The 26,659-nt window shown below is 40.3% G+C and overlaps 1 protein-coding gene across 3 annotated transcripts in view; it reads right to left on the bottom strand.

The window, feature by feature from the left end:
• UNC79 (unc-79 homolog, NALCN channel complex subunit) overlaps positions 1-26,659 on the bottom strand; it is a 221,942-nt gene that overhangs the window by 57,671 nt on the left and 137,612 nt on the right. For 2 of the 3 annotated variants that reach the window (XM_069465253.1, XM_069465254.1), the window contains 9 exons: positions 24,297-24,583; positions 22,001-22,183; positions 21,254-21,416; positions 18,564-18,713; positions 16,768-17,985; positions 10,033-10,140; positions 6,620-6,736; positions 3,659-3,742; positions 241-343 (listed from right to left, as the gene is read on the bottom strand). In XM_069465253.1, the coding sequence (XP_069321354.1) occupies positions 241-343; positions 3,659-3,742; positions 6,620-6,736; positions 10,033-10,140; positions 16,768-17,985; positions 18,564-18,713; positions 21,254-21,416; positions 22,001-22,183; positions 24,297-24,583 (2,413 nt within the window). The remainder of the gene's footprint in view (positions 1-240; positions 344-3,658; positions 3,743-6,619; positions 6,737-10,032; positions 10,141-16,767; positions 17,986-18,563; positions 18,714-21,253; positions 21,417-22,000; positions 22,184-24,296; positions 24,584-26,659) is intronic. The other variant, XM_069465255.1, reaches the window with a different exon arrangement.

The raw sequence follows: 26,659 nt of genomic DNA, 5'->3' as shown, positions 1-26,659 counted from the left end.
TCTTCCCATCCTAACAGTTTGAAGCTTCTGGTTGAGGGATTTTATTGGTGCGAAATTACTGCTAGGGATAATGAGTCAGTGATATTGTTTGCATTTGTTCAAATTAAAAAAGGAAAACGCCTAAGCATAAATGGAAGCTGTTCATACAATACGGCATTGTGCACACCAACACTATGGCTACCATAGGACCAAACTCTAATTCTGTAAACACAGTAAAGAAAATAACCCGTGAGAGCTTACTTGTCCGTCATCACCGTGGGCTGTTCGTCAGTGAATTCTTCGGGTGCAGGCACAAACATACTGACTATGCTGGGTGCTGACAGCAGGCTGGATTTGGTGGCACCTAGGTAAGCAGCCAAGGGACAACCAGTGAATAAATACCAGCTTCTGGGGGGCCGGAAAGGCCCCGTTCTCTTACAAACCCTCCAAAGATCACATTTCCAGGAACGCGACTTGACATCCCAATTGTATTGTGAAAAACCCTCAATAGCAAAATGAAGTCAAGAAAGATTGTGATTAGTTTCTGTTTATATGCTTTTAAGAGCTAGAATTCTATCTGTCGCTTTGCTTCCTGACTCTGGAAAAAAGAGTTCAGGTGTGCCAACAGGGTACAAGGACAAAGATGAAAAACAAAGGGGGAGATCTACTCAAGGGTACCCTAAGTGAGCTACAACCCTTATTTTCTAGGCACAAACAGAAGCTGCCCATACAATATGCATTTCCAAAATCACAGATGCATCTCAATATTTAAAGTATTGCTAATTGGGGAAGGGAATAAGATCCCAGAACTCCACACACTTACGCAAGGGTAAATATTTGAGTTAAGAAATATCAGTGCCATTTTTCTACCCTGAAAATCAATATCAGAATTACCAAAACAAAAAGACTTCATCTTTCAAATTGAAGTCTTTATGAATGAAATATCAAGTGTTTTGAAAGCACCAACCAGTGACTCATTCTGCTTTAGCCAGTTGACACCACAGTGTTTAAAACTTTGGGTTTTGATGTCTTCAAACACGCTCCAGTGGTGAGTAAATCAGTCTGGAGAGTCAGGAGGGCTGTTCTCCATTAGGACGGCCTCCAGTGCTGGACAGATTCCCTGGGAACTACGGAAATGAGGCACTCCAAGAAGAATCCCAGAGTTACAATCCAGAATAATGCCATGTTCTACAAAGCAATAACAAACTCCGAGTTCCTCAAATAGGAAGGAAGGCAGAAGAACTCAGTGGTCATTAAATAATCTGTTTCTCAGCAAGGAACTGGTAACGTGGTGCTGGGGGAAGAAAAGCCTGTATGATCTTTCCTTAAATAGATGGAAAATGGTTCAGAGAATTCGTTTCTAAAGGAACCGAGATAAAATATTTAGAAACCTAGCCAAGTGGGCACTGTGTTTCAATCTGAGAGGAAAAATTGTATTATGTCTTTGAAAAGTCAAGATGCTTCTAATACTGCAGACTCCCTTGCCTGGTTCAAAGGTTACAAAATGTATTTCTAAGAAGCAGAAGACCTGCAAACCCAACTGGCAAAGGAAAATATCTGAAAATATCTTTATGTCATTTCCTAAACTCCCAAAAGGGAATCCAAATTGTCCTACTATATCTGTCAGCTGTATCTGAGATAACATTCCTGAGCATACCTAAGGATGTCATTGACAAAGATCCCCGATTGTTTCATAGAAATATTGTTTTGAATGGAAGCAACAGTATTACAAACATAGGTGTAAAATTATTAGTAGTAGAAAAAGCAAGAACTGGGCCAAGATAAATGAAAACACAATTGATTATTAAATAGTATGATAAGCACCATGAAGTTGCTTCCAGAAACCAAAACACAGTTTAAATCCAGTACTCCATATGTTTTTGAGCATCGACAGACCACATCAACTAGATGTCAAAATGCCTGTGCTAAAAGTGGAAAAATTAAACCCATAAGATATATGGTGATATGTACACAGACTTACTAGAAACACAAGAAATTTGATTTAAAAAAAAAACAACGACTCTGAGTCAAGGGTTTCAGAAGATTATTGCCACTTACGCTTATATACTAATCACAAGGTCAAGGAAAGGGAGGGATTCAAAGTCAGTTTAATGGTTTCAAACCAATTATTACCTAATACGAATGCCAAGAAAGAAGTATTTTTGACAAGAGCATTGTGAAGTTGTTTTTCTGTGTGACAACATGGAATGCATGACGCAATATTGATGGCGGTCATCTGTGAAGGGAGATGGGTGATGTTTCGGGCATTGGCCCCCACAGGGCAACATTAGCTCAGTCAATGGATTCCTAAATACTGCTGCTGACGTGGGAGCACAGAATAGGTACAAGGAGAAGGTGGGAAATGCAAAAAGGAAGCCACAGACCTCAGCCACCTTCTGTTACAGCAGAATCATAAGTCTACAACGTCAAAGGGAGTCCCCAACATCCCCCAGTTGTTGCCAACACTTCTGATGCCACTGCTACTGGTTCCCCTTTGGAATGCCCAGTGTGCACCTTGTACGGAACTAGAAGCAGAAACAGAGGGTCTTCTGGAACGTGCATAAGGAAGGGCCCACATCCAAAGCTCCACTTCGAAGCTGGAGATCTTGACAAAATCCCCTTTGGGAGCCTTGGAGATAGAAGAACTATAAAGGTGTTTGCATCAGTCCCCACCTGCACCAACGGACTCTTCAGTTTACCGTGAGAGAGACCAACTTCCCACCTTTGTTCCCATAACCTCACTCCACTTTTGCTGCTACTGTGTCACTAGATCATGAACAAGCACCCAAGATCTGTTGGACTACCCTGACTTCTACTCATCAAAGCTTTTCCTAGCCCCAAAGATGAGAAGAGTCTTACCTCATCTGATACAGGGACTAAAAACTGCCACTCATTACCAAAGAAGTGTCAGTAAAAGCTGGAGATAAATATCTCCTCATTCCTTGGGAAAATTAGAAGACTGATGTGGTCTAGAAAAATAGGTCTGCTTGATTTAAGAGACTAGTTATGAGATGTGATCATAATTCTTTTTTTTTTTTTTTTAACCAATGATAGGTTAACTTGCCTTCTGAATTACAAAAGAACAAAAATAATGATTAACTAGTTTGGTAGTTAAAATTCATGGGACGAATTCTGAAAATAAATATTCTGCTCTTAGAGCAGATTTATGCTCAGCTTGCTTTCATGAGCAGCATAAGGTCAAGTGGATATTGGCAATGTTCACTTCAGATAGCTGAAAAGAGGCTCTTCACCCATGACCTCAACATTCTAGAAGACATACAGATAAGTTGGACCAAGCCCAGAAAAGTAGGTACAGGATGACATGGAAACTGATACGTATGAGGGGGAATACTAAAGGACCCAGGAGTGTCTGGGCTACAAAAGACTGAGGGAATTAAGCAATGGGTGGCTATTTTCAAATGTCCAAAAAATTATGTGAGAGAGATTAGACTTATTTCGTTTGGCTCCAAGGGTTAGAATGTCACTGTAAGGAAGAACTGTCGGTCATGTTCAAAGATGAGATGTCATGAGTTCCCAGTCCCTGGAGTGTTTGAGCGAAGGTTGGCCCCACTCACGGAGCTGCTAAAGAAGAGGCTGTAGCAGCTGCTGGGTGACCAGATGGTGGCCATGTCTGGTCTCTTTCAGCTCTTACAGTCTGAGACTCTGTGACTCAACTAACCTCTCATTCTCAACGGCTGTCCCTCCAGGTCAGGGTTTAGGCACGTTGACACATTACATTGACGTTTCCCAGGCTGTATCTGTTCTGTGGATAAACAGAGCATTTCAGTCTTCAGTGTGATCAGCTCAACACAATTCAGAATACAAAGAATTTAACCAGTCATCTCTGAGGGCCATGTTGGGGGGTCATTGTTACTATTGATTATTAACATTTACAGGACACTTTCTAGATTTTAGGGTAGGGTTGCTTGGGGTTTCGCTACCAACCTGAGGTTCAATTCTATGAAATGCAACTAAAAGCAGGAGAGCATCTAAAACCATCCCCCAAAAAGTCCAGACCACCCCCCAACCCCCCCCAAAAATCTCATATCTCCTGACAGAAAATGAAAGGCTAATGTCATGGCCATGAAAGAAATGTTTTATGCAAATCAGTAAATACATAAGTGATCATTTGGGGAAATGGCCAGAAAAGGTCACAGAGAAAACATGTGGGACTGGTAGAAGGAAATGGCAGGCGTCGGACTGCGGGATGGGGGTGAGGGGCGGGGTAGAAATGGAGGAGTGGTGCTTCAAAACCACGTGCTCACACGAAAGATGAGGCAGAGGAGCAAGTCATCCCGATGCGCACGGATGGAGGAGAGGCAGGCACGCTATGAGTGAGCTGGTGCACGCGGAGGTGGACAGACCATGACCCGTGTTTTGGGCTGCCTTTCTCAGTGTGCCTGCGTGGCCAGATTTGTTCTTGTGGAGACGAGCGAGTCCCTGCACCAACGTGTGGTTTAGAGTGACATGCCACCTGACACTGTGCTGCACAGTCATAGGCTCTCCTCTGGGCTTGGATTTGGGGAGTCCTTTTTTCATGGCACTAATAAAAATGAGAATATTGAGATGAACTTCTAATAGGACTTGGGGACTAGAGGACCAACTTGGAGGATGGAAAACAAGCCCAGAAAAACTCAGGTGGGAAGAAATTCAGACAGCACGTAAGTGGGAAGTATTAAATGAGAAACCAGGGCCAGGCGAGGTATTTCACGCTTGTAATCCTAGCACTCTGGGAGGCCGAGGCGGGAGAATCACTGGAGGTCAGTAGTTCGAGACCAGCCTGAGCAAGAGCAAGACCCCTGTCACTACTAAAAATAGAAAAACTTAGCTGGGCGTGGTGGTATGCACCTGTAGTCCCAGCTACTTGAGAGGCTGAGGCAGGAAGATCTCTTAAGCTCAGATGTTTGAGGTTGTAGTAAGCTACGATGACCCCACTGCACTCTAGCCAGGGTGACAGAGAAAGACTCTGTCTCAAAAAAAAAAAAGAAAAGAAAGAAAAGAAAAGAAAAGAAACAAAACTAGGGTGACATGAATAAGGTTGAAGTTTGGTTGAAAAGTGAAAAATTCAGTATTTGGCATCGTGTAGATTTTTTTCAGATTCTAATTTGGATTGGAAATTGAGATCAATTTGCCTTTTTATAACTACTGAGTTAATCAAACTAGATTGTAATTATAGTCACAATCTCAAATGGTTAACTTAGGCTGAGCTATTTGCTGCAGAAAACAATAGTATGGTAAAATAATCTTCAGAGCCCCAGATCAGCCTAACAGAAGCTGGGCATTTAATTATCAGAGACCTCACCAAACAAAAGCTGCCATTCTTGGTTCCTCATGTAGCTTCATCTCAGTAAAGAGAGAAGCACGGTCCTCTTGGGTGCGGACAGAAAAACTTTGCTCAAGCCCTATAAACTCTTGAGGTTAGCTATTAGTATCTAGTGTCTTTCTCCTCTTTTTTTGCCTGTTGGTTTTTGGTTCTTCACTGCTCACTACTATACATCACTAAAATGAACAGAAAACACTAAACCTTTAAAATGTTAAGAACCCTTATAAAGTCCAGGAGAGTTGAAACTATCTGTTAAATATGAGATTGGGTGTGGAGTGTGAGATTTAGTTATCTAGGCGCGTGCTCTCTCTCTCTCTCTCTCTCTCTCTTTAAGAATAATGAGAACACATAAGCTGACATACTATGGCTCTGAAAAAAATAACAGTATCACAGGATTTTGGTTTGGTGGACATTGTAATTCATAATCATAAGGAAGAATATTAAAATAATCTCATATAACGGTAGCCAGAAAGTGCTAATCCAAATACTAAGAGCCTGATCCAAGTGTTGGCCCCCAGAGCCTATCACAATAATAAACTCTTGTATTTTCATAGTGCAAGGATGTTTCAAAGTGCTTTCACATATATAATCTCATAACTCAAATGACCCATTTAATTAAAGAAGAACAAAAAGGAAAGGCAGGCACTTAAAAGAGGATTGCGGCAGTACTACAGGCTTGAGAAGGTAGTACGTGTGCAGAACGTGGTAATAGCAGAGTTTACAAAATGCACAGTGGTAGTGTTTAAAATAGACACGTCAAGGCAGGGCAGTTGATTCTTACTTTGAAGCTGAGGTTAGGTGCAGTTCCACCTTACGAGCATCGGGGTGCACCGCTGCTACCTGGGAACCCTGCTGGCTAAAACCCAGAACCCCTATTCCCAAACCTGCTGGCAGATCACAACATCACTAAGCTGACATTTACTATTACTATTGTTATTACTATTAATATTCCCTTATTTTGGGGGTACTTTAGAGTTTATAAAACAGAGAATATTGGTAATCTTTTTTTTTAATTTGCACCATGAAATCATAGTTCCATTCCCTCCTCCCCAGATTGATAGCCTCATACCTGGAATCTGGGTCTTGGAGAGAAAAAGAGTTGGGCCAGCCTAGGTGGAAGAATGTGTCACTCTAGAACACTTGGAAAGTTTAAATAGACTTATTAATTGCCTTGTTTTTTGTTTTTTTTTTTTTTTTAATTATTTGAACCAAGGAACAGGAGAGGACATCTATTCCTTAACAAGGGAGCAGAGTGGACACAGAGAAAGTGGCATTAGCTAATCTGAGAGATAAAACAAGAAGAAAAACTCGACCCACCAGTGTCCCAGTTGCTGATGTTATGGGGGGCGCTAGACTGATGTTCCAGCTGGCGCTTCATTAACTGGCCCATTGTCAGAACTCCCAGGGATCCCCTTTTCATCTGCCTATACTGAGCTATATGGAGGAAATTAGGAGATGATTACTAGGGGAAATAAATGTCCACAGCACACAAAGGCTCCACACATCCATACAGAATCTTAATCGAACCCTCATTGGCTAGTCATAATTTTCGGTACATCGTACGCTCCTGTCCACATGAAAAACTAACGCGCTCTGCTGTCCCGGGGCCTCGTTCGCACAGCGAGGGCAATAACAGTGCCCATTAGCACTGATCTGTAGTCCGGAAATATTTTTCCCAGTTCCAACTAAATAAAATATTATTTTCATTTACTTTTTATCTTATATACTCTGCTGTGTTCCAAAAAGGATTTAAGACAGATAATGCTATTTTGAGTTTATGTAATAGCTTAACTTTCTTTAATGGAGCTTGTGCGTACATAGTTTCAGTTTTCGTCATATCCCCATGAGGTCCCCGCATATGTGTGTATGATGTGCGTGTGTATGTGTGCTCGTGTAGTTTAGAGTAGGATGACATATATCAACCCCAATTTTCAGACAGAGAAACTGAGGCAAATGAAATTATGTTACTTGGAACCAACCAGCAACTGAGGTGGTTGGTTCCTAAAACCAAAACATAGCAACTCCAAAGTCAAGGCTGTTTTCAATCTCTATATGAGCCTCTGCCTACTGTTTGAAAACTGTGGATCAAATTACATTCCACAAGGATACTCTAGTGCATGTCCTTGTTTTAGAAAACAGTGGTAACATTTCTATCCTACAATTAAGCATTGACAAATATCCCACCAGTGAAATGTCGAGTTATCAGTAGTTCCAAACCAGAAAACAATGAGAAGCGCTTCTGCCAGTAGATGGCTGAGTTAGAAGCAGCTCACCTTCTCTGCTCCTATTCTGCTGTGAGTGCTCTACCCAACCCTACCCACCAGCCCAATGTGAGAGCCCAACATCACTGATGCAGCTTTTCTACATGACCCCAAACACCTGGATACTTGACCACTTGTGGTTTTCACTCTCTTGTAAGGACAATTTCAGAAACCAAAGCTACGAACTACATGCCCTAGAAGGGGATGGTAGAAACCGGAGTGACTGTATGGCCCCTCGAAACCCTTCAATGTTATGCACAGGTTTCACAATCATGGTACCAAGGCAGCAACCTGGCGTGATGTGAAATCAATTATAACATCATTTTTAATGTAATTAGCATGCTGTTTGATTAATGGCGGTCAAGGCATGTTTAGCCACAAAATAATCAGCTGATAAACTGATCAAAAGAGAAGACTGTGATGGGAATTCCTGTGTCTTGGAGCGCATATTAACGTAATTCATAGAAATGACAATTCAACCTGTTATTAGTCAGCTCTGATTTTTGTTGCCAATTGGTAAAATTTACAATTTTATGACTCACTTGAAAAGTGCAGCTTCAAGTAAAATTCAAGAGCAGAAATTTTTTAAAAGATTTGACAAATTTAAAAATTAGCAGCATCTAGCGGACTCAAAGAAGGATTTAAAACCTCTAGTGTTTCAATAGTTTCTTCAATTCTCAGTTGTTTTTAAAGACAACAGAATTCCCTGAGAGTAAAAACTCTTAATGTTTAGCTCAGTGTGTAAGGCACCTGGCATTATGCTTCCAAGAGCACACCACCAAGAGCTATAGAACGCATGCTTTTAACGGCAAGGAAGAGAAAAATGGAAACCTAATGACATGCTAAACTAAATGCAGAAAGGCTAAGATTTAGTCATGATGTTGGGATCATGATACACTTGATCAATTTACTTTATGGTACATTTAATTAGCACTAGAGTCCCGCCAACTTAATCATCCTATCTCAAATTATACCCTAATTCATTATCGTTTTTTTAGATGACTCATGCAAATTATGAAGAAAAGATACACTTTCATGATTTTAGTATGTAGACTTAAAAATGGGCATTTGATCATGTTATCAAAGAGATTTTTATGATAAAAGAAGAACAGTTAGATTCAGAACTAGCTGCTTTTCTTTGCTACCACATATAACGGTCACTTGGAAGCTATTTCTTAGAATCTCCATAATCTTTATTACAATTGAATTTGAATTATTCTGAGGCAGTGTGGCACATTAAAAAAGAACAAGGGCTCGAAAGTCTAACAGACCTAGCATGGTTTCCTGTCTCTGTCACTGAGTAGCCATATGACTTTAGGCAAGTCACTCAGCCTCTCTGAACCTCAGCTTCCCAGTCTATGAAATGGGGTCAACAGTATCTGCCATGCAGTGCTGATGGAAGGACTGAATCAGATAACAATGTGTGTGAGCCACTTAGCACAGTGCCTGACACATGGTAGGTGTCAAATAAATGGCAGCTATAATTACTATTATGATTGCAAACTCATGGAGAACAGGGGTGTTTATTCCTCTTTGATCCCCAGTGCCAAGCACAGTGCCTGGCATCCAGCAGACACTTCATAAATGGTTGCTAAATGAATGAATGCATGAATGAATGATGAAGATGATGGTGTTCCATACTACCAGTCCAGCATTTAAGTTAAAATCTTTATCTGGTTTTTCAGGATCATCCTCATTTCAAAAGGTGGTCAAATGAAAATTAAATAGCTTTTCCGGTATTGTCCCCATGGAACACAAAATGTGTCAGCACACGTGACAAAGGTTCACAGAAGTTTCACCTCTGTATCTCTGATTCCTGTTAAGAATGTCCCAAGCTAAGTCTCTTAATTGACCCCAGAGCCAAGTGGACACCCTTTTGGAACTTCAGTGGAACCCAAGCTACTCGTGGACAAAAATCTCAGACCCAGAAACAGAAGGCAGTTGCAAAATACTTGCCTCCTATAGGTCCTGTAAAATGTCATGCCATTTTTATTTTCCAATGCAAAAGGGCTAGATCCAGTCATGATATATGATAACATTTATTTTATGATAACCTAGAACAAATTTTATCAATGATAGAGGTGATTCAAATTACATAAGGGTGCTCTATGTAAAACTCTGCCATAAACAATGCTTTTCACGTGTCCCAAAACCAGTTCCGTGTTTTATTTTCAGGCTGGTAACATATAATTTTTATTTTATTGAATGATAAAATTCAGTGACTGTTCCTTAACAAATTAGGATCCTTGGCCAATCAGTAACCATAGTGATTTATCAAACATTTGAGATATGAACAAAAGTGGGCCATACTACACCTCAGGGTCTCTGAGAGCATACAACATAATGTCACCCAGGAAGCTAACACAACATTAAAGAAAGCAAACCAAGATTGTGAAAATTAAAAACAAGGCAGCAGAGAGTGTTCCAAAATCAAGGTACAGGTGCCGTGATCACCAGAGGGAACCTTACTTGATATTGAGGAATGGCTGCTTGTTTCTGGCACACCTGCTTCTAACGTAGGCGCAGATGAGGATTCTCGTGGCATTTCCAAAGTTGAAAGCCCTTTAGTAGAGGCATCTACAAACAGAAATATTATTGAAAACTCAGGACATTGATTAAAAACAAGTTCAAGAACCTTTTCCATATCTTTTTCCCTCTTGCCTACTATACCCATTGAAATCTTTATGCATTTTCTGGCTCTAATAATTACTTTCATTGAATTATGTAGACACTGGTTTCAATGGAGAGCTGATTATACGTTACATTCTGCTTCTATGGATATGCCTCTTAGAACTCAATGATAGCCCAATGAGGAGCAAAAGCTCAGCATGCTCACAATGCATATCCTCGAACAAATCACTTAACTTTTCCATACTGAATTTCTTTTCATTTAATACCTAAAGGTGCCTAATAATTCATTCCATCTATCTCCACCTTTGTCTGGCAACTTCCTACTCATTATTTACACCTCAATTTATAGCAAAAATTCCTCCTCCAGGGAGGCTTCCAGGACCTCCCTCCCTAAAAATATGCAAATAAAAACACGGGGTTCAGGTGTTCCTTTTATGTAATCACAGATCACCTTGTCTTTAATCTTTCCAAACTTATCACACCATAATGTAATTGGCTATTTACTTGTCTATAACCTTCACTAAACCATAAGTAATTTAAGAGAAGGGACTGTACTTAACTTGGAATAAATATGCATAATTAACTCAGATTTTATATTTTATTATTTCAGCAAAAAAAGGACTATATTATTTGTTCTCCTACTTGACAGCTGTTGAGTCTAAGAAGAAATATTTTCTACATGTAATATTGTCTTATTAATCTATCAATAATGAGAATCAGCTGCCCCACATTACTGCAGGTAACTGCAAATTATTTTTTAGGACTTTCTGAAGAGTTTAATGGTTTGCCATAGCAAGCTGCCTAAAATTCTTTACAAAACTTCTTGCCATCTTAAGCAGCACTATGCAATGTGCACGTGGAACATCTTGATGGTTTCAAGTGACCACGTGGGCTTCCATGACTACACTGTGCTATAATCCAGGGATGCCCACCCTACATGGCTTTGAGTTCTTAAGCATAATAATGTTTCTGTCTCATCCTTTCCATAGTTTTTTCTTGCCACAGAGAAATCCACCACACATTCATACGAACACACAATTTAATTATACAGATGCTGTTCTACTATTTGATGATCTTGTTAAACTGATGATCTTGATAAACTGTCAGAAATAAAAGTAAAATAGATCCTAGGTAAGGGCCTGGGAGAAAAGTTTTTGAATGTTGACCTTTTGAGTTAGAGCACCTATTTTTGATTCTCAGAGGTCTTTCTGAGTAAATATGGTTGCCAGATTAATAACTTCTTGAGAACAAAATAAGGTATAACTGTTGTAAAGTTTTCCAAACTCTCTTAATAAAGCATAAAATAATGACTGATTTTAAATGACTTTAGTCATCAAGGCATTAAAGATTAGGAGTTATTTTTCTCTCAGGTATCCTCCCCAAACCACGAGTGAAAAACATGCACAATTATCTCTCTTGCCCTCATCTGCCTCCCTTCTGTGTGTGCTGCAACTATAGCGTCAGGGTCTCACCAGCAATGTCAGTGAGGAAGCTTAAAGCTAGTTTTCAAGAATTTTTTGAAAGATTGTTGAGACTTTTGGAGTTTTAGTATGCTTGTTAAAACCCTTGGTGTGTCTTTAATTGTAAAGAAATGTCATTATTTTTAAGTATAGTTATTAATATTAAGATAGTTAATAATCATTAGTGTTCCAAGATTCTGTAAGCCAAGCAATTTTTTCTCAGTCCTCCATCATTTTATGAAACCTTTTATTTGTATACAGTTTAAGACAAACATCTGAATAAAGCTATCCACTTAGCTTAAAATATTTGTGTTTTTTTAAAGTGATGCGCAGAAGATGTCATACTGTCCTTTGATTCATTCATCAAACATTTGCCGGCTCTCTACTAGTCATTTGGGATACAATCAGCGAACAAACCAGACAAAACTCCTTGCCTTTGGGACCTTTCATTTTTGTGGGGAGAGACAGAAAATAATATGCATAAAATTAAATAAACTATTGTATGTTAGAAGATCGATTCTTTGCAGAAAAGAAAGAAACACCAGGATGCCAGGTTGGGTTGGAGGGTGGGCTATAGTCCAGGGCAGGCTTCACTGGGAACCTGCTGTTTAATCAAAGAATAAAAAGAAGTGAGGGAATGAGCCAGACAGATGCCTGACAGCTCCAGGCTGAGGGAGCAGCCAGCGTAAAGACGCTAAGGTAGGAGTATGTAGGGAGTGGTCAGGAAACGGCAAGAGGCCACTGTGGCTGAGTAGAAGCGTGGAGAGCGCAGCCCAAATGAAGTCACAGAGCCAGTGAGGACCAGGACCACATACAGCTTTCTAGGCGTTTAAAGAACTTGAGTTTTGGCTGTGAAAGAAACAGAGAGCCACTAGAAGGTTTTAAGCAGAGAAACGGTATAATCCCATGTCTCGAAGGATCACTCTGGCTGTGGTGTTGCGAGGACATGAAAGTGATAAGGGCAGAAGGTGGGACACCAGTTAGGAGGCTCTAGCAGTTCCTCCAGGTGAGAGATGTCAGTGGCTCAGACCGGAGTGGAAACGGTAGAGATGAGAAGGTGCCACACTCCTGATATGTTTTGAAGGTAGGTTAAGGTTGCCAGATAAAATAGAGGACACTCTGTTCAATTTTCACTTTCAGGTAAACAAAATAATTTTTTAGTATGAGTACATCCCATGCAATATTTGAGAGATGTGGTCCCAACTCTCCATTCTTCCCTGAGTCCATGTCTTTTACCATGTGACTTTGAAGTTCCTCCCACCAAAGAGGCAGAATGAATTTCCCCTCTGGACTTCGATCCAGCCATGTAATTCGCTTGACCAAAGGCTTGAAAAATGTTTGTACAACTGGGCTCGTGTGGCTCTACCATCACCATGAGAAGAACGTCCCCAGGCTTCACGGTTGCAGCTGAGGTCGGCAGGCATGAGGAGCAGAGCCTGGCCGCCCAGCCCAAAGTAGCCAATCCCCAGATGACCCATAGATTCTCGAACTAAATAAATGCTTATTGCTGTATGCTGCTGAGATTTTTGTGACACAGCATTACTCCAGCAATAGGTAACTGAGAGCTATCTCAGGATACAGACAATACGTAAAGCTGTAAGACCAGATGAGACCACCAAGAGAGTGAGTGTCCATAAAGAAGAGGAAAGGATTGAGGACAGAGACCCAGGGCACTCCCTCATTAGGGAGACAAGGAGGAACCAACAAAAGAAACTGAGAGGAGTGACCATTGAATAAGAGGGAGATCAAGAGAGTGTGGTACCCTGGAAGCCAAGTGCAGTGGGAGTGATCAACTGTGCCAGATACTGTAGATATGTCACAAGATGAGACCCAAGAGCTGACAGATTTAGCAGCAAAGGCCACTGGTGACCTTGACAAGTGCAGTTTTGGTGAAGTAGTGGGAATAAAACCTTCATAGAAATGTTCTTTTATTTTTTATTTTTTAGAGATGGGGTCTCACTATGTTGCCCAGGCTGGAGTGCAGTGATGATTCACGGGTGCAATCATAGCTCACTGCAGCCTGCCATTCCTGGGTTCAAGTGATACTCCTGCCTCAGCCTCCCAAGTAGCTGAGACAATGGGTACGTGCCACCACACACGGCTTAGGAATGACTTTTAGAAAGAATAGATTAAGAGAAAATTGGAGATAGTGATAGTATAGGCAACTCTTTCAAAAGGTTTTGCTATAAGGGGAGGAGTAAAATGTGATGATATTATAGTTAGGAGAATTGGGATCAAGAGCTTTTTTTTTTTTTTTTAAGAGGGAGAAATAAGATTATGTTTGTATGCTCAAGTTAAAGGACCTTTAGGAAAAAAGAAAAAAAATCTAAGGGAGGAGGCAGAGGGAAGAATTTTTGGTATCTTGTCCACTTGTGGAAAGGCTGGCTATAGACAGGAACACAGGCTGTTACCTGTAGCCCCAGGTGAACAGGAAGGCTGGGTGTGTAAGTACAGATGCTGGAAGGTAGGCAGATGAAGTGGTAGGAGGCTGTGGAAATTCCTTCTGATGATGTCAGCTGGGAGAGTTATTAAAAGTTTAGGGAGAAAAGTAGCTATGAATTAGTCATTTAGGAGAATGGAAATGTGAATGGACCAAGAAAATATGATATAATCGCCAGGTAGCTTTAAGGACCCAGCTCAGGTTCATGGCCATGAATTTAAAATGAGTCCGGTCAACATTATGTGTTTTCATCCATTCACATTCATCTGACAGGTGCAGGTACCGGTAGACAAGGAGGTGATTTAACAAGGGCTGTGTTCAGCCATTGCAAGTCTAAAACAGCAAAGGCCGGAGAGGAGTGGCAGGGAGGGATTACACCGGTAGCCGTGAATTCAAGTTGAGCAAGGGGAGAAGACATGAAGTAGGGGAGGGATGGGGAAGATATAGGATCAATACAGTGCTGTCCAGAGAGGGAAATGGCAATCAGAGATGGGTAGACATGAAGTTGAGACCATGGAAGGGTCGCAGTTATTGGCAATGACACGGTCTGTGATGGCACCATGGGAACGAGCAGCTGAGCCAAGGTGGAGGATAAAAAAGCAATCTCTGGAGAAGCCAGGTGTCAGAAGAGTCAACCACACTAATATTGAAATCGACAAGAATCAAGACAGGAATAATTTAGGGAAGAGTAAGAAGAGCCCAGAGTCAAGTCTGTCAACAAATGAGAAGGAGTCAGGGGTTAGTGATGAGGCAGCGATGAGGGTGAGGTGGGTGGTGGGGTCAGACGACGGGAGACTCAGGGCGGGGAGAGTTAGAGGCAAGGAGGGAAGGCTGGAACGGGGGCAACGGCCAGCGAGGAGGAGGCCTGCCCTGACCCAAGCCCAAAGGCACAAGGACTGCAGGGAAAGCGACGTCCTTGGGGAGAGCTGGGCTCCATCAGACCAAGAAGACAAAGGAAACAGGAGAAAGAAGGCACGTAGGGGATTTTGCTCATGAAGGACCATGACTTTCTGAGAGCACAGGGGAAGGGTTTCAGGAGAAATTAGTGTGTCTGTGGGGGACAGGGCACTAGAGAGATATAAAATTATGATGACAATATAATACATAGTATAAATATTTAAAAGGTGTATTATCATAATGTCAGGTATTTTTCTCTTGCTCTGGTAACAAATGTATGAATACAAAACTAACTTCAAAAAAAAAAAAACAAAACTAACTTCCTCCCCGGTAGCCTGATGTAAGGACAAATAAAGAAGGCAACACATGTGTACACACAAACATACACACTACAACCTATGTGCAACCTAAGGTCACACACACCCACTCCGTAGTTCTGATACGGTGTCTCATCTACCCACCCTATAGACCGCCATAGTTTCTAGGCCAACGCTGTCGCCCGTCCCTATGCAGCAAGTTTCCTGGCTCCAAATAATAGAAAGGTGTCCCAGTTTCCCTAAAAGTCTCCTTAACTTCTTAAACTCTCTTGTTATTAACAGGATCTTTTCCCCCCTGCCTGGCTGGAGCATGACCCTTTCCAAATACACTAACGTTCATTCAACAGACTTTTTTACAGAGCATCTTTGAGGTACACAGCTTTGTCCTCTGAGCTAGAGAACAGCTAGAAACCTCTGGAAATGCCTGGGGCAAATAAAGGAGCCGAGTGCATTCTCTTAGAAGTGGTTTTCGTGTGGAATAGCAGAGAAAGCAGGACTAGACTCAGGCACTGCTTCTGCCCGACCGTGTGACCTGGAACAAGGTGTGTCACTCCGCTAAGCCTCAGAATCCTCTTGTGTGAAGTGAGGGGCTATGCTAGAGGTTTCTCAGGTCTTTGCCGGTTCTCAGTGTTTCATACTCTAAAATAATCGTCCCTGGACAATTACATTTTTTTCCGAAGAGTCACATTAATTTTTTTTAAATATCTGAAGTAAGAAATGAAGAGGCGCTCTGATCAGCATTGTAGTAACATCACAGAAAACTGCGTTTTAGGATGCGATACACCACCAGCTTGCCACTTCTCTCAAGTTATCTTGCTTAGAAACAGCGCCTCTAAGGAAACACGAGAAAGAGCACTTGTGGCAGGAAACCCACGTGCTCTGACAACTTCATCGTCAGGTGGTGTCCCTGGATTAGGGCCTAGGGCATAACGTAACCGGTATTTTTTGGTTTCTGATATTTGGTGAGTATCTACAATCAGCTGTAAATGCTAAGTGATTCTACAGTCAATTCTTAATCATTCCAAGCACTCTCTGCTTTGTTTTAGCCCTTCACTTTTGTTCCTTCTTTGGACTATAACTCACTAAAATACAGCAGGAAAAAAAGAGAAAGCAAAGAATTCAAGTTAATGCGTTTTGCTGTTTGAGGAAGGCTCGGAAGATATTTGGAATATCCTGATGTGAATTAACCATTGCCTCGTATTGCTGAGGGTGGTCAAGAATTGACTGTAAAGTTTAGAAACAACAAATACAGAAACATTAATGGAGCCAGTAGGACCACATCTGAATCCAACACAGTCCAGGGAGCAGGAAGGATTCAGAGTGATTGAGAAGCGATTATAATGTCACACCCTGACATTATAAGATTTTGAGTTTGATGCATATTCGGTGCCAATACCCTACCAAGTAAGATGCACAAACTTGAAGGTGAGGCCAAGAGAGAGAAGAGAGACGAGCTTACCTGGGTCCTTCTGTTCTCCCAACTTGTCTAGAATGTTGAAGGAAATGTCGAGGTACTCCCTCTGGATAGCACTGACAGCAATCTTTCTCTGTTTCCTCTGCCTGGGAACAATCTGAATCTTAAATTCCGATTCCTCGGCTCCATCCTCGTCCACCTTCCTTTCAGGATTCTGTTCGCTGTCGGATTCGGCACTCGTATCGGGCTTCTCACTTTCCGCTGGATTCTCCGCATCTTCGGGAACTTTGAGGAGGACGGTTTTCGCCCCTGAACTTGGCGTCGGCCCATCGGGCTTCTCCTCCTCCGTGCTGGTGTCGGGGTTATCCAGCGACATCTCGGGCAGAGCGGACGACTTCTGAAGGAGGTCTCGTTTCTGTTTCAGGGTTAGCGGGCTGCCGCAGGAGAACTCGGGCGCCCCCTCCGGCCTGGATGGCTCCTCGGCGTCTGCGGGGTCTTCCAGCGCTATGAGAGCGGAGCCACTGTCACCCGCCGACTGGCTGTTCCCTGAGTCCTTGGTGGAAAAGTCTTTGGAACAATCCTCCACGCTGACTTGCACAAGCGGAGTTGCGCCCAGGCTGAGGACGGGGGGCTGGCCGGGAGCGGGGGGCGAGGGGGCGGCGGTTTGACCAGAGGTGCCACCGTTGCCTTGGTTCATCGTCTCCTCCTCTTCGTCGCTCTCTACGATTCTGAGAGGTGGAAGAGGCTCAAATACAAGAGAGTCGCTGTCAGACGTGGAGAGGATGGAGTGTTTTTCAGGCCCAGATGTTGAATCTGAAGACAGATCTATCAGATCTAAATCCTCCTTAGGAGCGGGCTGTACGGGAGAGTCGATTTTCACCTCGAACGTCTCCATGCAGTTTAACCTAACTTCTGGTATGACCGGCCTCCGAGCGTCCTGAAAACCCTCCAGGGCCGGGTTCCCAGGGATCTCGAGAGTCTCGGGCCTCGTAGCAGAATTCTGTCTAGAGCGCCCGGGGTCATTTTGTCTTTGCGCCATGTAAGCAGCTTGGGCAGGAGGCTTCTCTACGTCACACCGGTCTATGCAAGACTTCCTGCGATGCTCGTCTAATGTAAACAAGAGGGAGTCTGCATTCCCTATATCAAGAGATTTTTGTTTAAAAGAGCGCAGCTTTTTTTTCTGAATGCTTTCTTCTCTCACACAGTGCAGAAGGCTGTCTTGTAACGCACCCGTTTCTCTATATTCAGCCAGTTCTATTTCACCTGATTGAAACAGAAAAAGCTAGTACTATTTTACTTGGCGATTGCACCATTTTTCCCCTCATCCTTGGGCATACAATTGGCATAAATCATAACCACAATCCCAGCTCCACCAGAAGGGAAGAAGAACTTTCTGGCCAAGTTTTTGTAAGGCTCATTCTAATTTCAAAAACTGGAAAACTTTGGACTGAAAGAACCCAATATGGAAGCTTAAGATCTGATTTCCAAAATCAGGCTTCGGGAAAATTCCTCAGCTCTATTTATTTGTGCACAGGAGAGGGGATCATTTTTTGGCTGAGGCATATCTAGGAAACTGTATTCAAATCGTGTGGAAGAGAAGCAAACATTTGGCAACAAATCAAATCAAGCAATGGCCCTCGAAGACAATTATGACGTTAATGATGTATCTGTCAGTTCACGTATATATATAAATGTGTATATATATACTGTTTGTGCATACATATATATAAAAATCAACGGTATTAAAATGTGTAGTAACGTAATAAAATTAAGATTTCACCCCAAACAAACGGTAGAGTACAACATTTCTGCATAAAATTACTGAGAGAAAAAATTCATACTTCTCTGAACATTCATCTCAACCGGCTGATATTTCACCATTTTGCTGCCGCCTATTCTTTTCAATCTTGCAAAAAAAGTTTGAGACTCTTTATTGCAGGGTCCAGTAGGTGTATCATGAATATCAGATTCATCAAAAACACTATCTTCTTCTAATTGGGGAGAGAAAGTCAAAATTACACTTAAGAGGTTATTCTCTCTTAGGCTGTGTCTACACAAGCATTTCAACAAAAGCATTAAGGAACAAGGTCTGGCGTGGTTTGTGCACCAGCCCAAGTCTAGCCATGGGTTGGTATTTCATCCGGGCATCAAATTATCCATGCGTTGAACAGAGCAACTTGTTACAAGATTGCCCATCATTTTCCATGTGACAATTGGCAGCATTTTTAAGAGAAGTATCTCAGGATTCCAATAGAGCCTTTCTTGGGAAAACCATTCCAGTGCACTTAAAACCAGATGACACACATATGTTAGCTACTTTTTCCAGTAGTCAGTGACACTGCTTGAACTTGTCTGTTTTGCACGGATTTTCAGGCTAATTTGGCAAAAGGGAATTAGACAAAATGAGCGGCTCTTGCCCTTTCCAAAAACTATCTGCCTTCCTGAGATTTGGAAACTGGCATAGACACAGCCTAACAGTACATGCACCTTATAGTGTGTGAATGCAAAATACTGTACTCTACATTTGGTAATGAGACACACAACACACAGAAAAAGCTTAGAAAAGCCACTTGTCATCTCAAAAGCTCCACAAATGATTATGGACTGAAAGAGTAAACAAAGGAAAAAGAAAACAGAAAATAACATTTCCTCCTATTAAAGTCAGACTCTTCTCTAAGGAGTTCACCACGTGTAATTGTTATAGATCTCATGAATCCCAGAAAGAACCCTTGACGCTTATATTCCCAAAGCTCCGTAAACAAATCATTCACTTGGAGTGCCTACTGAGCCCGTTTTTATATCTTCCCTTCTATTCCCATTTGGCCACTTGTAAATCAAAGATAAATGCAAAAACGCATTAATGAGGAAAGAGTTGCTGTGTCGCAACCCACAAAGTTCACTTACATTTTCTTCTTTCATCCTTTTGAAAGGCCAAAGCCATGTACAAAGTGACAAAAGAAAAGGCTACTAAAATGCATGTGATACCACAATAAATGGAGTTAACCTACTATTTGAGTTGAATATCACTGAAATCGTAATATTTTGTCTATATTTATGTCTACCTATATGACAAAATGAGGCTCAGATGTGATTATGATTATTCAAGATTTCTTGAGTTTAAGGGCAGTATATGCATTAAGTTTTAAGGACCCATTCTGTCGTAATGCAGAAGATTCTACAAGTAAATGAAACTTGAAGCAGTAAATTTTAGATGAAATAACCATACTGATCCTTTTAATCAAATAAAAAATAAACATTAACGATCAAAATGGATTAAAAAGAAAAACAACCCAGTGAACTTCCACAAAGACAAGAAAGCCTATCAAATTCCCATGTTTCCGGGGATATATAATAATGATCTGTCTTCTTTATTTCCTTTTTTTAAAAAAATCCTTTGAAAATGTAGTTTTTCATGCAAATAGCTATATGACTTCCATTACGTAACTTTGAAATAATTCTCAAAATGTCCTCAACTATCTAGACTGAGCGACCACAAGATGGCGCCTCCCATTCAGAAAGGTCCAACTGGGATTGACCCAAATACTAACCCCACATTGAGAACATCTATAGATGAAGGGAATCTACTCAATTTCCCAGAGACTAAGACCTAAAGTGGTAGAGAAAATATTCTTCAGGCAGGATCTGAATGGTACCAGAACTTAAAGAAACTAGTTCTTAGAGTTTTGTTTGTAGCCAATCTAGAATCTTGGACCTTTCAGCAATAAACAAACAATGGCTACAGTTTATCCTACTGAGATAGTTCTAGAGCAGCCCTAGCAAATCAGACTGTATTAGCATCACAAAGGGTCCTTGGATCCTTGGCAGTCTTCCAGGATTTGATTAGATGACATCACCTTTACAAGTCTAGTCACTAGTGACATGTACTAAAGATACACACTTTGGTTCCTGATCTCTCACCTAAAAACATCTGGGCTGTACTTACTCTATTTAAAGTTTCATTCTACTGCCCCCTTTGAGGAAAAGCTATCAATAGAAAAAGTGTTGATATTTGAGATCACTTAAACCTATGCAACAAAAAAATGTTTCATTTCCCTTGCCTTGAATGACTTCATATTGAATTAAAAGGCTAGGAAAAAGTACTTTGGCTAATTTAGACTCCATTCAAATGCTTTGAGCACAAAGTTCACTGCCAAACTACAGACCTATGAATGAATGATGGCTCCACTGAGTACCAGCCAAGATTTACTTTACAAGCCAAAAGCAAGATGTTTCCAACACATAAGAAAAGGCTCACTTACAAAGGCTCCTCAATCAAACAGCAGAAAATATTTTATAAAACATTATTTCTTAGGATATAAGCTTAGAAACGTATCAATTATTTCTCTTGAATGCTCAGTTAAAACGTTAAAGCAGCAACATTCATGGGAAGATTGGAAAATTAACAAAGTAGTAAGTGATTTTTTTTTTTTTACTCCAAAATGTTATCTGGGGGCGCTCCTCTATCTCCTAAGAAACATATTGTCCAGAAATGTATTATAAGTTTGGGATAGAATTCAGATATGGAAAGTACCTTTTTCTTTTTCACTGTATCTGCTTATGTTACTGTTGTCACTGTACAAAGGTCCTGCCGTGGCATGGGGCTTGCAGCTATGATACTGCGCATTGAGGGTATTGACCGTTATGTGAATCAGATGCAGCAGGATCTTGCTGATTTCACAGTCTCGGTACGGATACTGCTCAATAAAATGGAAGGGGGAAAATATAAATGGTTATTTTAAAGGGTAAGTTTTTCCACTTGATCTTGCCAGATAGTCTTCTCAGTATCTCTTAGGGATAAAAAGAAATATACAGAAAAGTAAACCAGATTCTGATCATGGCCTTATTTTTACAAGGGACCATATTCCTTTCCTCTTACACCAAACCACTGATGGCAACACATGCCAGTTAATAGTTACAATTCCTTTCAAGAAAAGTATCTGGCATAAACATTTGGTGGATGAATACAATTTCAAATATCTTCTTTGTCTTTTGATTTGTTTGGGATTCTGCACATAAACAGAAGTTGTTGACCAATGTCCTACCATTCATCATTTTTTGTTTTAAACACTGTTAGAGCATATGTTGACAGCACCTCCCATTTCTATTTTCATCCCAATAGCTCTTTGCTTCTCCACGCTAATTGCACATCATGATTCTCCTTCTGAAGGTCAAATATTTATCCTACAAAATTCTCAAATTAGGATTTGGGAGTTCTCCTAATGCCATACTCTCTAAGAGAACCATTCCACCCAAAACAGCAGTGACTCCCACCGCTCACCTTATAAAGGATGACAAGCAAGGCCTTCAACCACATCTGCCGGATGTGAGGTTTTAGGGACCAGAGGGAACAACGAGGTGGCTGTTGGAAATAATGTCGCAGTTGAGGACAAGAACAGTATTTGAGCACCTGAACCACCAAGGGGAGAAGGTGTTTTCCCAAGTTAATGTTATAGTCCATAACCTGAAATAGAAAAAATATTAATAGCTGAAGGAAAACTACAAAGAATATTCAGAAGGTAAAAGGAAAACTTTGAACCATCCCAACAAAAACATGGGCAAAATATTTAACAGACATCTCACAAAATATTCATAGCCATGGGGAAGGTAGGAAAGTCCGACGTCACAAGAAATTTTAAAAATATGTAAGTGATAATAGTTTTAATCTACTTAATTAATTATATATTTATCTATTTCATTATCTATTGGAAATAAAATTTTATCTATTAAACTGTATCTATTATCTATTATCTATTATCTATTACAATTTTATCTATTAAAATGTAATCGAGTTTAATAGAATTAAGAGGCAATGAAAAAACCCTAGTATTGGTAACCGTGTGGGGAAATGGGCATTTTTGGACGCCACTGGCAAGAGTGTAACTCAGTACAATCTTTCAGGAGAGCAATTTAGCAGTATGTGTTCAGAAGTAAGAAAAAAACACATACCCTCCAATACAGCAATTAAATATATCCTAAGGAAATAATCAGATAAGTGTTCCAAAATGTATGTACAAAGAATTTAAGCATGGCTTTTCTTATAGTCACCCTAAACTGAAAACAACCACCATATTCAACAATATAGCATTAGTTTAATAAAATATTGTTTGTACAGCAACAGAATACTATGTAGCCCTTAAACATGATATTATACAAACTTATTTATGTGATATGAACTTCATAATAAATTTTAGGTTTCAAAAGGTTACAGATATATCACTATGTATAATATGATCCTATTATTATAAAAAGTGTGTATATTCACATGTACACATAGAGTATGTATGTATGTGATTATATGTGTATGTATATATGAAAATTTGGAGGCAGCAATATATAACAGAATGTCAGTAAGTTATTTCTGTGGGTTTTCTGGAGCTATAAAAACTCTGTATAAAAGTTTTTGATTTTTAGCTTATATTTCTAAAGTAATCATGCGTAATGTGGATTGAGAGAGGGAGAAGGGAAGGAGGGAGGGCTTTATATCTGAAATGGCACATCCTCTCTTCATCAGACAGATGAGAGTCAGTGGTGATCCATCCACCAGTGGTCAGCCTCAGCAAGAGATGACTACATGCATATTGCTCTCACTTTGCCTATCTGTGTTAATTATAATCTATTTGAGTTAACTGATAATAACAGCTACCATCTACTGAGTTCCTACCATGAGGCAGGCACTGATTATGGTGCTTTCCAACATGCTGCCTCTAATCTCGCAAGAAAAATTTATGTTACCAATGAGCAAGCAAGCAGAGGATGCCTAAGCCATAATAGCTAATAACCGCAGCAGGGCTGAAATTCGTATCTATGTTTCTCTAGCCCCACATCTTACACCTTTGCAGACTGGAGAGTGAGATTCATAGCACTGGTGAAATTAGGCCTACACGTACCCCATGGTCCAGCAATTCTTCTCCTGGATCCGTATCTCAAAGGGATAAGGCACACGTATGAGGATGCCTATTGCTGGACTATTCGGCAGTGAGGAGTTGGTAGCAATATGAGTACCCATCACCAGGAAACAGGTAAGCAATGTATGGTGGCTGTACACCAGGGCACATGAAATGGCAATTAGAAGCAGACAAACATGGAAAAGCCAATGATGACAGTAGGGCACAAAGTAAACTATATGATTAACTCAACTCTCTCCAGTTAAAGCCAAAAATGGAAAGGATGTGACAAACTACACAAACAAAAAATCCTATACTCCCTTACTGTTTCATGGGTGCAGAGTTTCAGTTTATTATGATGGAAAAGTTTGGGGATGGATAGCAGTGACTGTTGCGTAACAATGTAAATGTACTTAATGCCACTGAACTGTACACTTAAGAATAGTTAAAATGGTAAGTTTATGTTATGTATATTTTACAGAAGGAAAAAACCTCCCACACTAGTAATCTTCAAGATACTTAGGCTACCGATCCCTACCTGTCTTCATATTCCCTTCAGAGACCCCTGCCTGATATCAAATAATTCATACAAACCTTTGCACTCAACCCATGTTGGCTAAATGGAATTTAACGCCTTGCTTCTACTAAAAGCTTAACGGTGTGACTTCTGAAAGCTGTTACTACACTTACTTGGGCAATTCCTGCAATAAATGCATTAAAGCAAGTTGACAGGCGCATTTTTTGAGGCGCAATCATGAAGCAACCTTCCTGTTGGTCATAGCCGAGTAAGACATACAGGTGCCGCTTAACCGTGTTGAAGGCCTTTGCGCTGCTGATGTCCGACTCGGCGCTGCTCTCATCCTTGGCCATGAACTTCATGAGCACTGTAATCAGCTGGTGAACTGTCTGGTGGTCGATCCCAGCATCTTCCGGGAGCAGGTCCTTGATGGTGTTGTCATTCTCAGGAGATTGTTGTCCTGTCGGTACAAGAAAGGCTGTCAGAGGAGGCTCCCCCAACAAGTGAGTTTACATAAAAATCTCACTTAGATATTGATAAATCCCCATTCTTTCTGTTTCTACCAAATATTTAAAACTTCTGTTCCAGACAAGAAACTTAAAGACACAATATGGCCTACTAAGCAAAGCATTAGTCCAGCGGTGGAAGATATTGTGTTCATCAACAACCAAGTAATTTGGAAGGATTAGGGGATGGAAATAAAAATAGAGCACTATAAAGCAATATTATCCTCAAAAAAGGCAAATACTTAAATAAACTTTGCATTTAGCAAAACTTTTAAGATCTTGGCAAAGTTTTATCCTCAGTGACAGAGAAAAAGTTTCCCTTCCAGTTTTGTAAAATAAGCGTGTAAGAATAACCACAAAAATAATAGTCTAAAATCCACTGAGGACAAAACCATCCATTAAGTTCTTTTGTTTAAATTATTACCTCAATTCAGTTATGTTCATGAATCAGCTGGTGCAAAAAAAGTTTTCTTTTCCAAATCCTGAGATATTAGCAACGTGTAGTCTTTGAATGAAATAGTCAAAATTATAAATAGCAAATTATAAGCCCTGCTTTAAGTAATAAGAAACATACAAGGGATAGGGGGAGACACAGACAGAAAGAGAGAAGCATGAACTTTTAAAAACAGAAAAACACATGAAGGTGAGCTGAAAGTTCACATGGAAAGAAAAAATACCTTAGCCCTTGGCTTCCTATTAACCTAATAAATAATTGTATCTGAATAGCTCCCTGACATTGACTTTCTCTGTTTGTTTGTTTGTTTGTTTGTTTGTTTGTTTGTTTTTCTGAAGTCAGAAATGATAACCTGTCTCCCTTTGCTCTTCTGTCCCTTCTGATCAGGTTTGGTTTAGGACTTTTGGGAAGGAAGAGTGATATTTGCTCTTCTACAATGATGCTTTGGGAAGTATCCAAAATACTCTTGCATTCTCGTCCTTCTTTTGATGAGCAACATGAGAATTTCTAAATTGAAAACAGAGTTTTTTAGCTGGCAGGTTAGATCAGCACACTGGCATTCTCATTTCTCATCCTGCAAGGAAAAGTTCTACTAAATGATGACAAGCTTTGGTTACAACCCATTACAAACCAAGCCTTAGTTACATCCATTATCATTATGGTATAAGGGATGCAGCAAAGAGCTAAGTAGTAATTTATACCCATTAACTCATCAGTTTATTTGGAAAAATCTCCCAATCTTCCAGGATACAGCCAAGAGGAGCAAGATATAAGAAATGTTTCTGGAGACTGCAGAAATTAGCTGTCTCAAGCGCAAACATTTTTTTCCTCTGGGACAGTAGCATGAAGGTCAAATTCAGAATTTACTAGTTTAGACCTATACATAAGGTAACAAGCTTGGTTGTCTAGTTTCCCCAGACAATCAGAAGAATGTTGGTCTGTTCAAAAGTGATGTACTAAAGAGGGATAGTTGACAATAAGTCACAAGGTGGCAGAACCAACTTAGTCTAAGAGCCTCTAATAAAGAGGAAACCATCTGACATTTCAATATGATTCTAGGACATTAACATTTTCTATCTCTTAGTCTGCCCATGAAGGAATGAATATGTGCAATGTACTTTAGAGAATTTTTATCAAAAATTATTCAAATAAAACCTACGGATTTATTACAGTGCTTCATGTGCAGGAAGTAATCAATAAATTGTTAACATCATTATTAGGCATGCATCAGAAAAAATCAATTTTGTGGAACACGCTATTTCAACTAGAGGCTGGAAATGTGAAGCATCACTATACCTTATAGTTAAACTAAATGTTTGTAATATAGGATTTGGCCAAAAGCAATACCTATGTGAATCCTTGTAACACAAAATAGAAAAAGCTTAGAGAACTATCTTTTCAGCATTGAAAAATATTTGCTCTTAGTTTTTTTTGTTTCTTCCAGAGTATTATTTTACAACTAAAAGACATTACTGCTCTGGGCAAGTCTGGGCCAAAAATGTGACAAGTGTGGGAATACAGGTTCCCTGCAGGGTCCAGTGTTATTGCAGCAGCACATGATGGCTGTTACAATATA

This window comes from Eulemur rufifrons, chromosome 2 (assembly GCF_041146395.1).
Source record: "Eulemur rufifrons isolate Redbay chromosome 2, OSU_ERuf_1, whole genome shotgun sequence".
Lineage (NCBI taxonomy): Eukaryota > Metazoa > Chordata > Mammalia > Primates > Lemuridae > Eulemur > Eulemur rufifrons.
The sequence above is the reverse complement of the archived record's forward strand: the minus strand, read 5'-3'. Positions and strand labels throughout refer to the sequence as shown.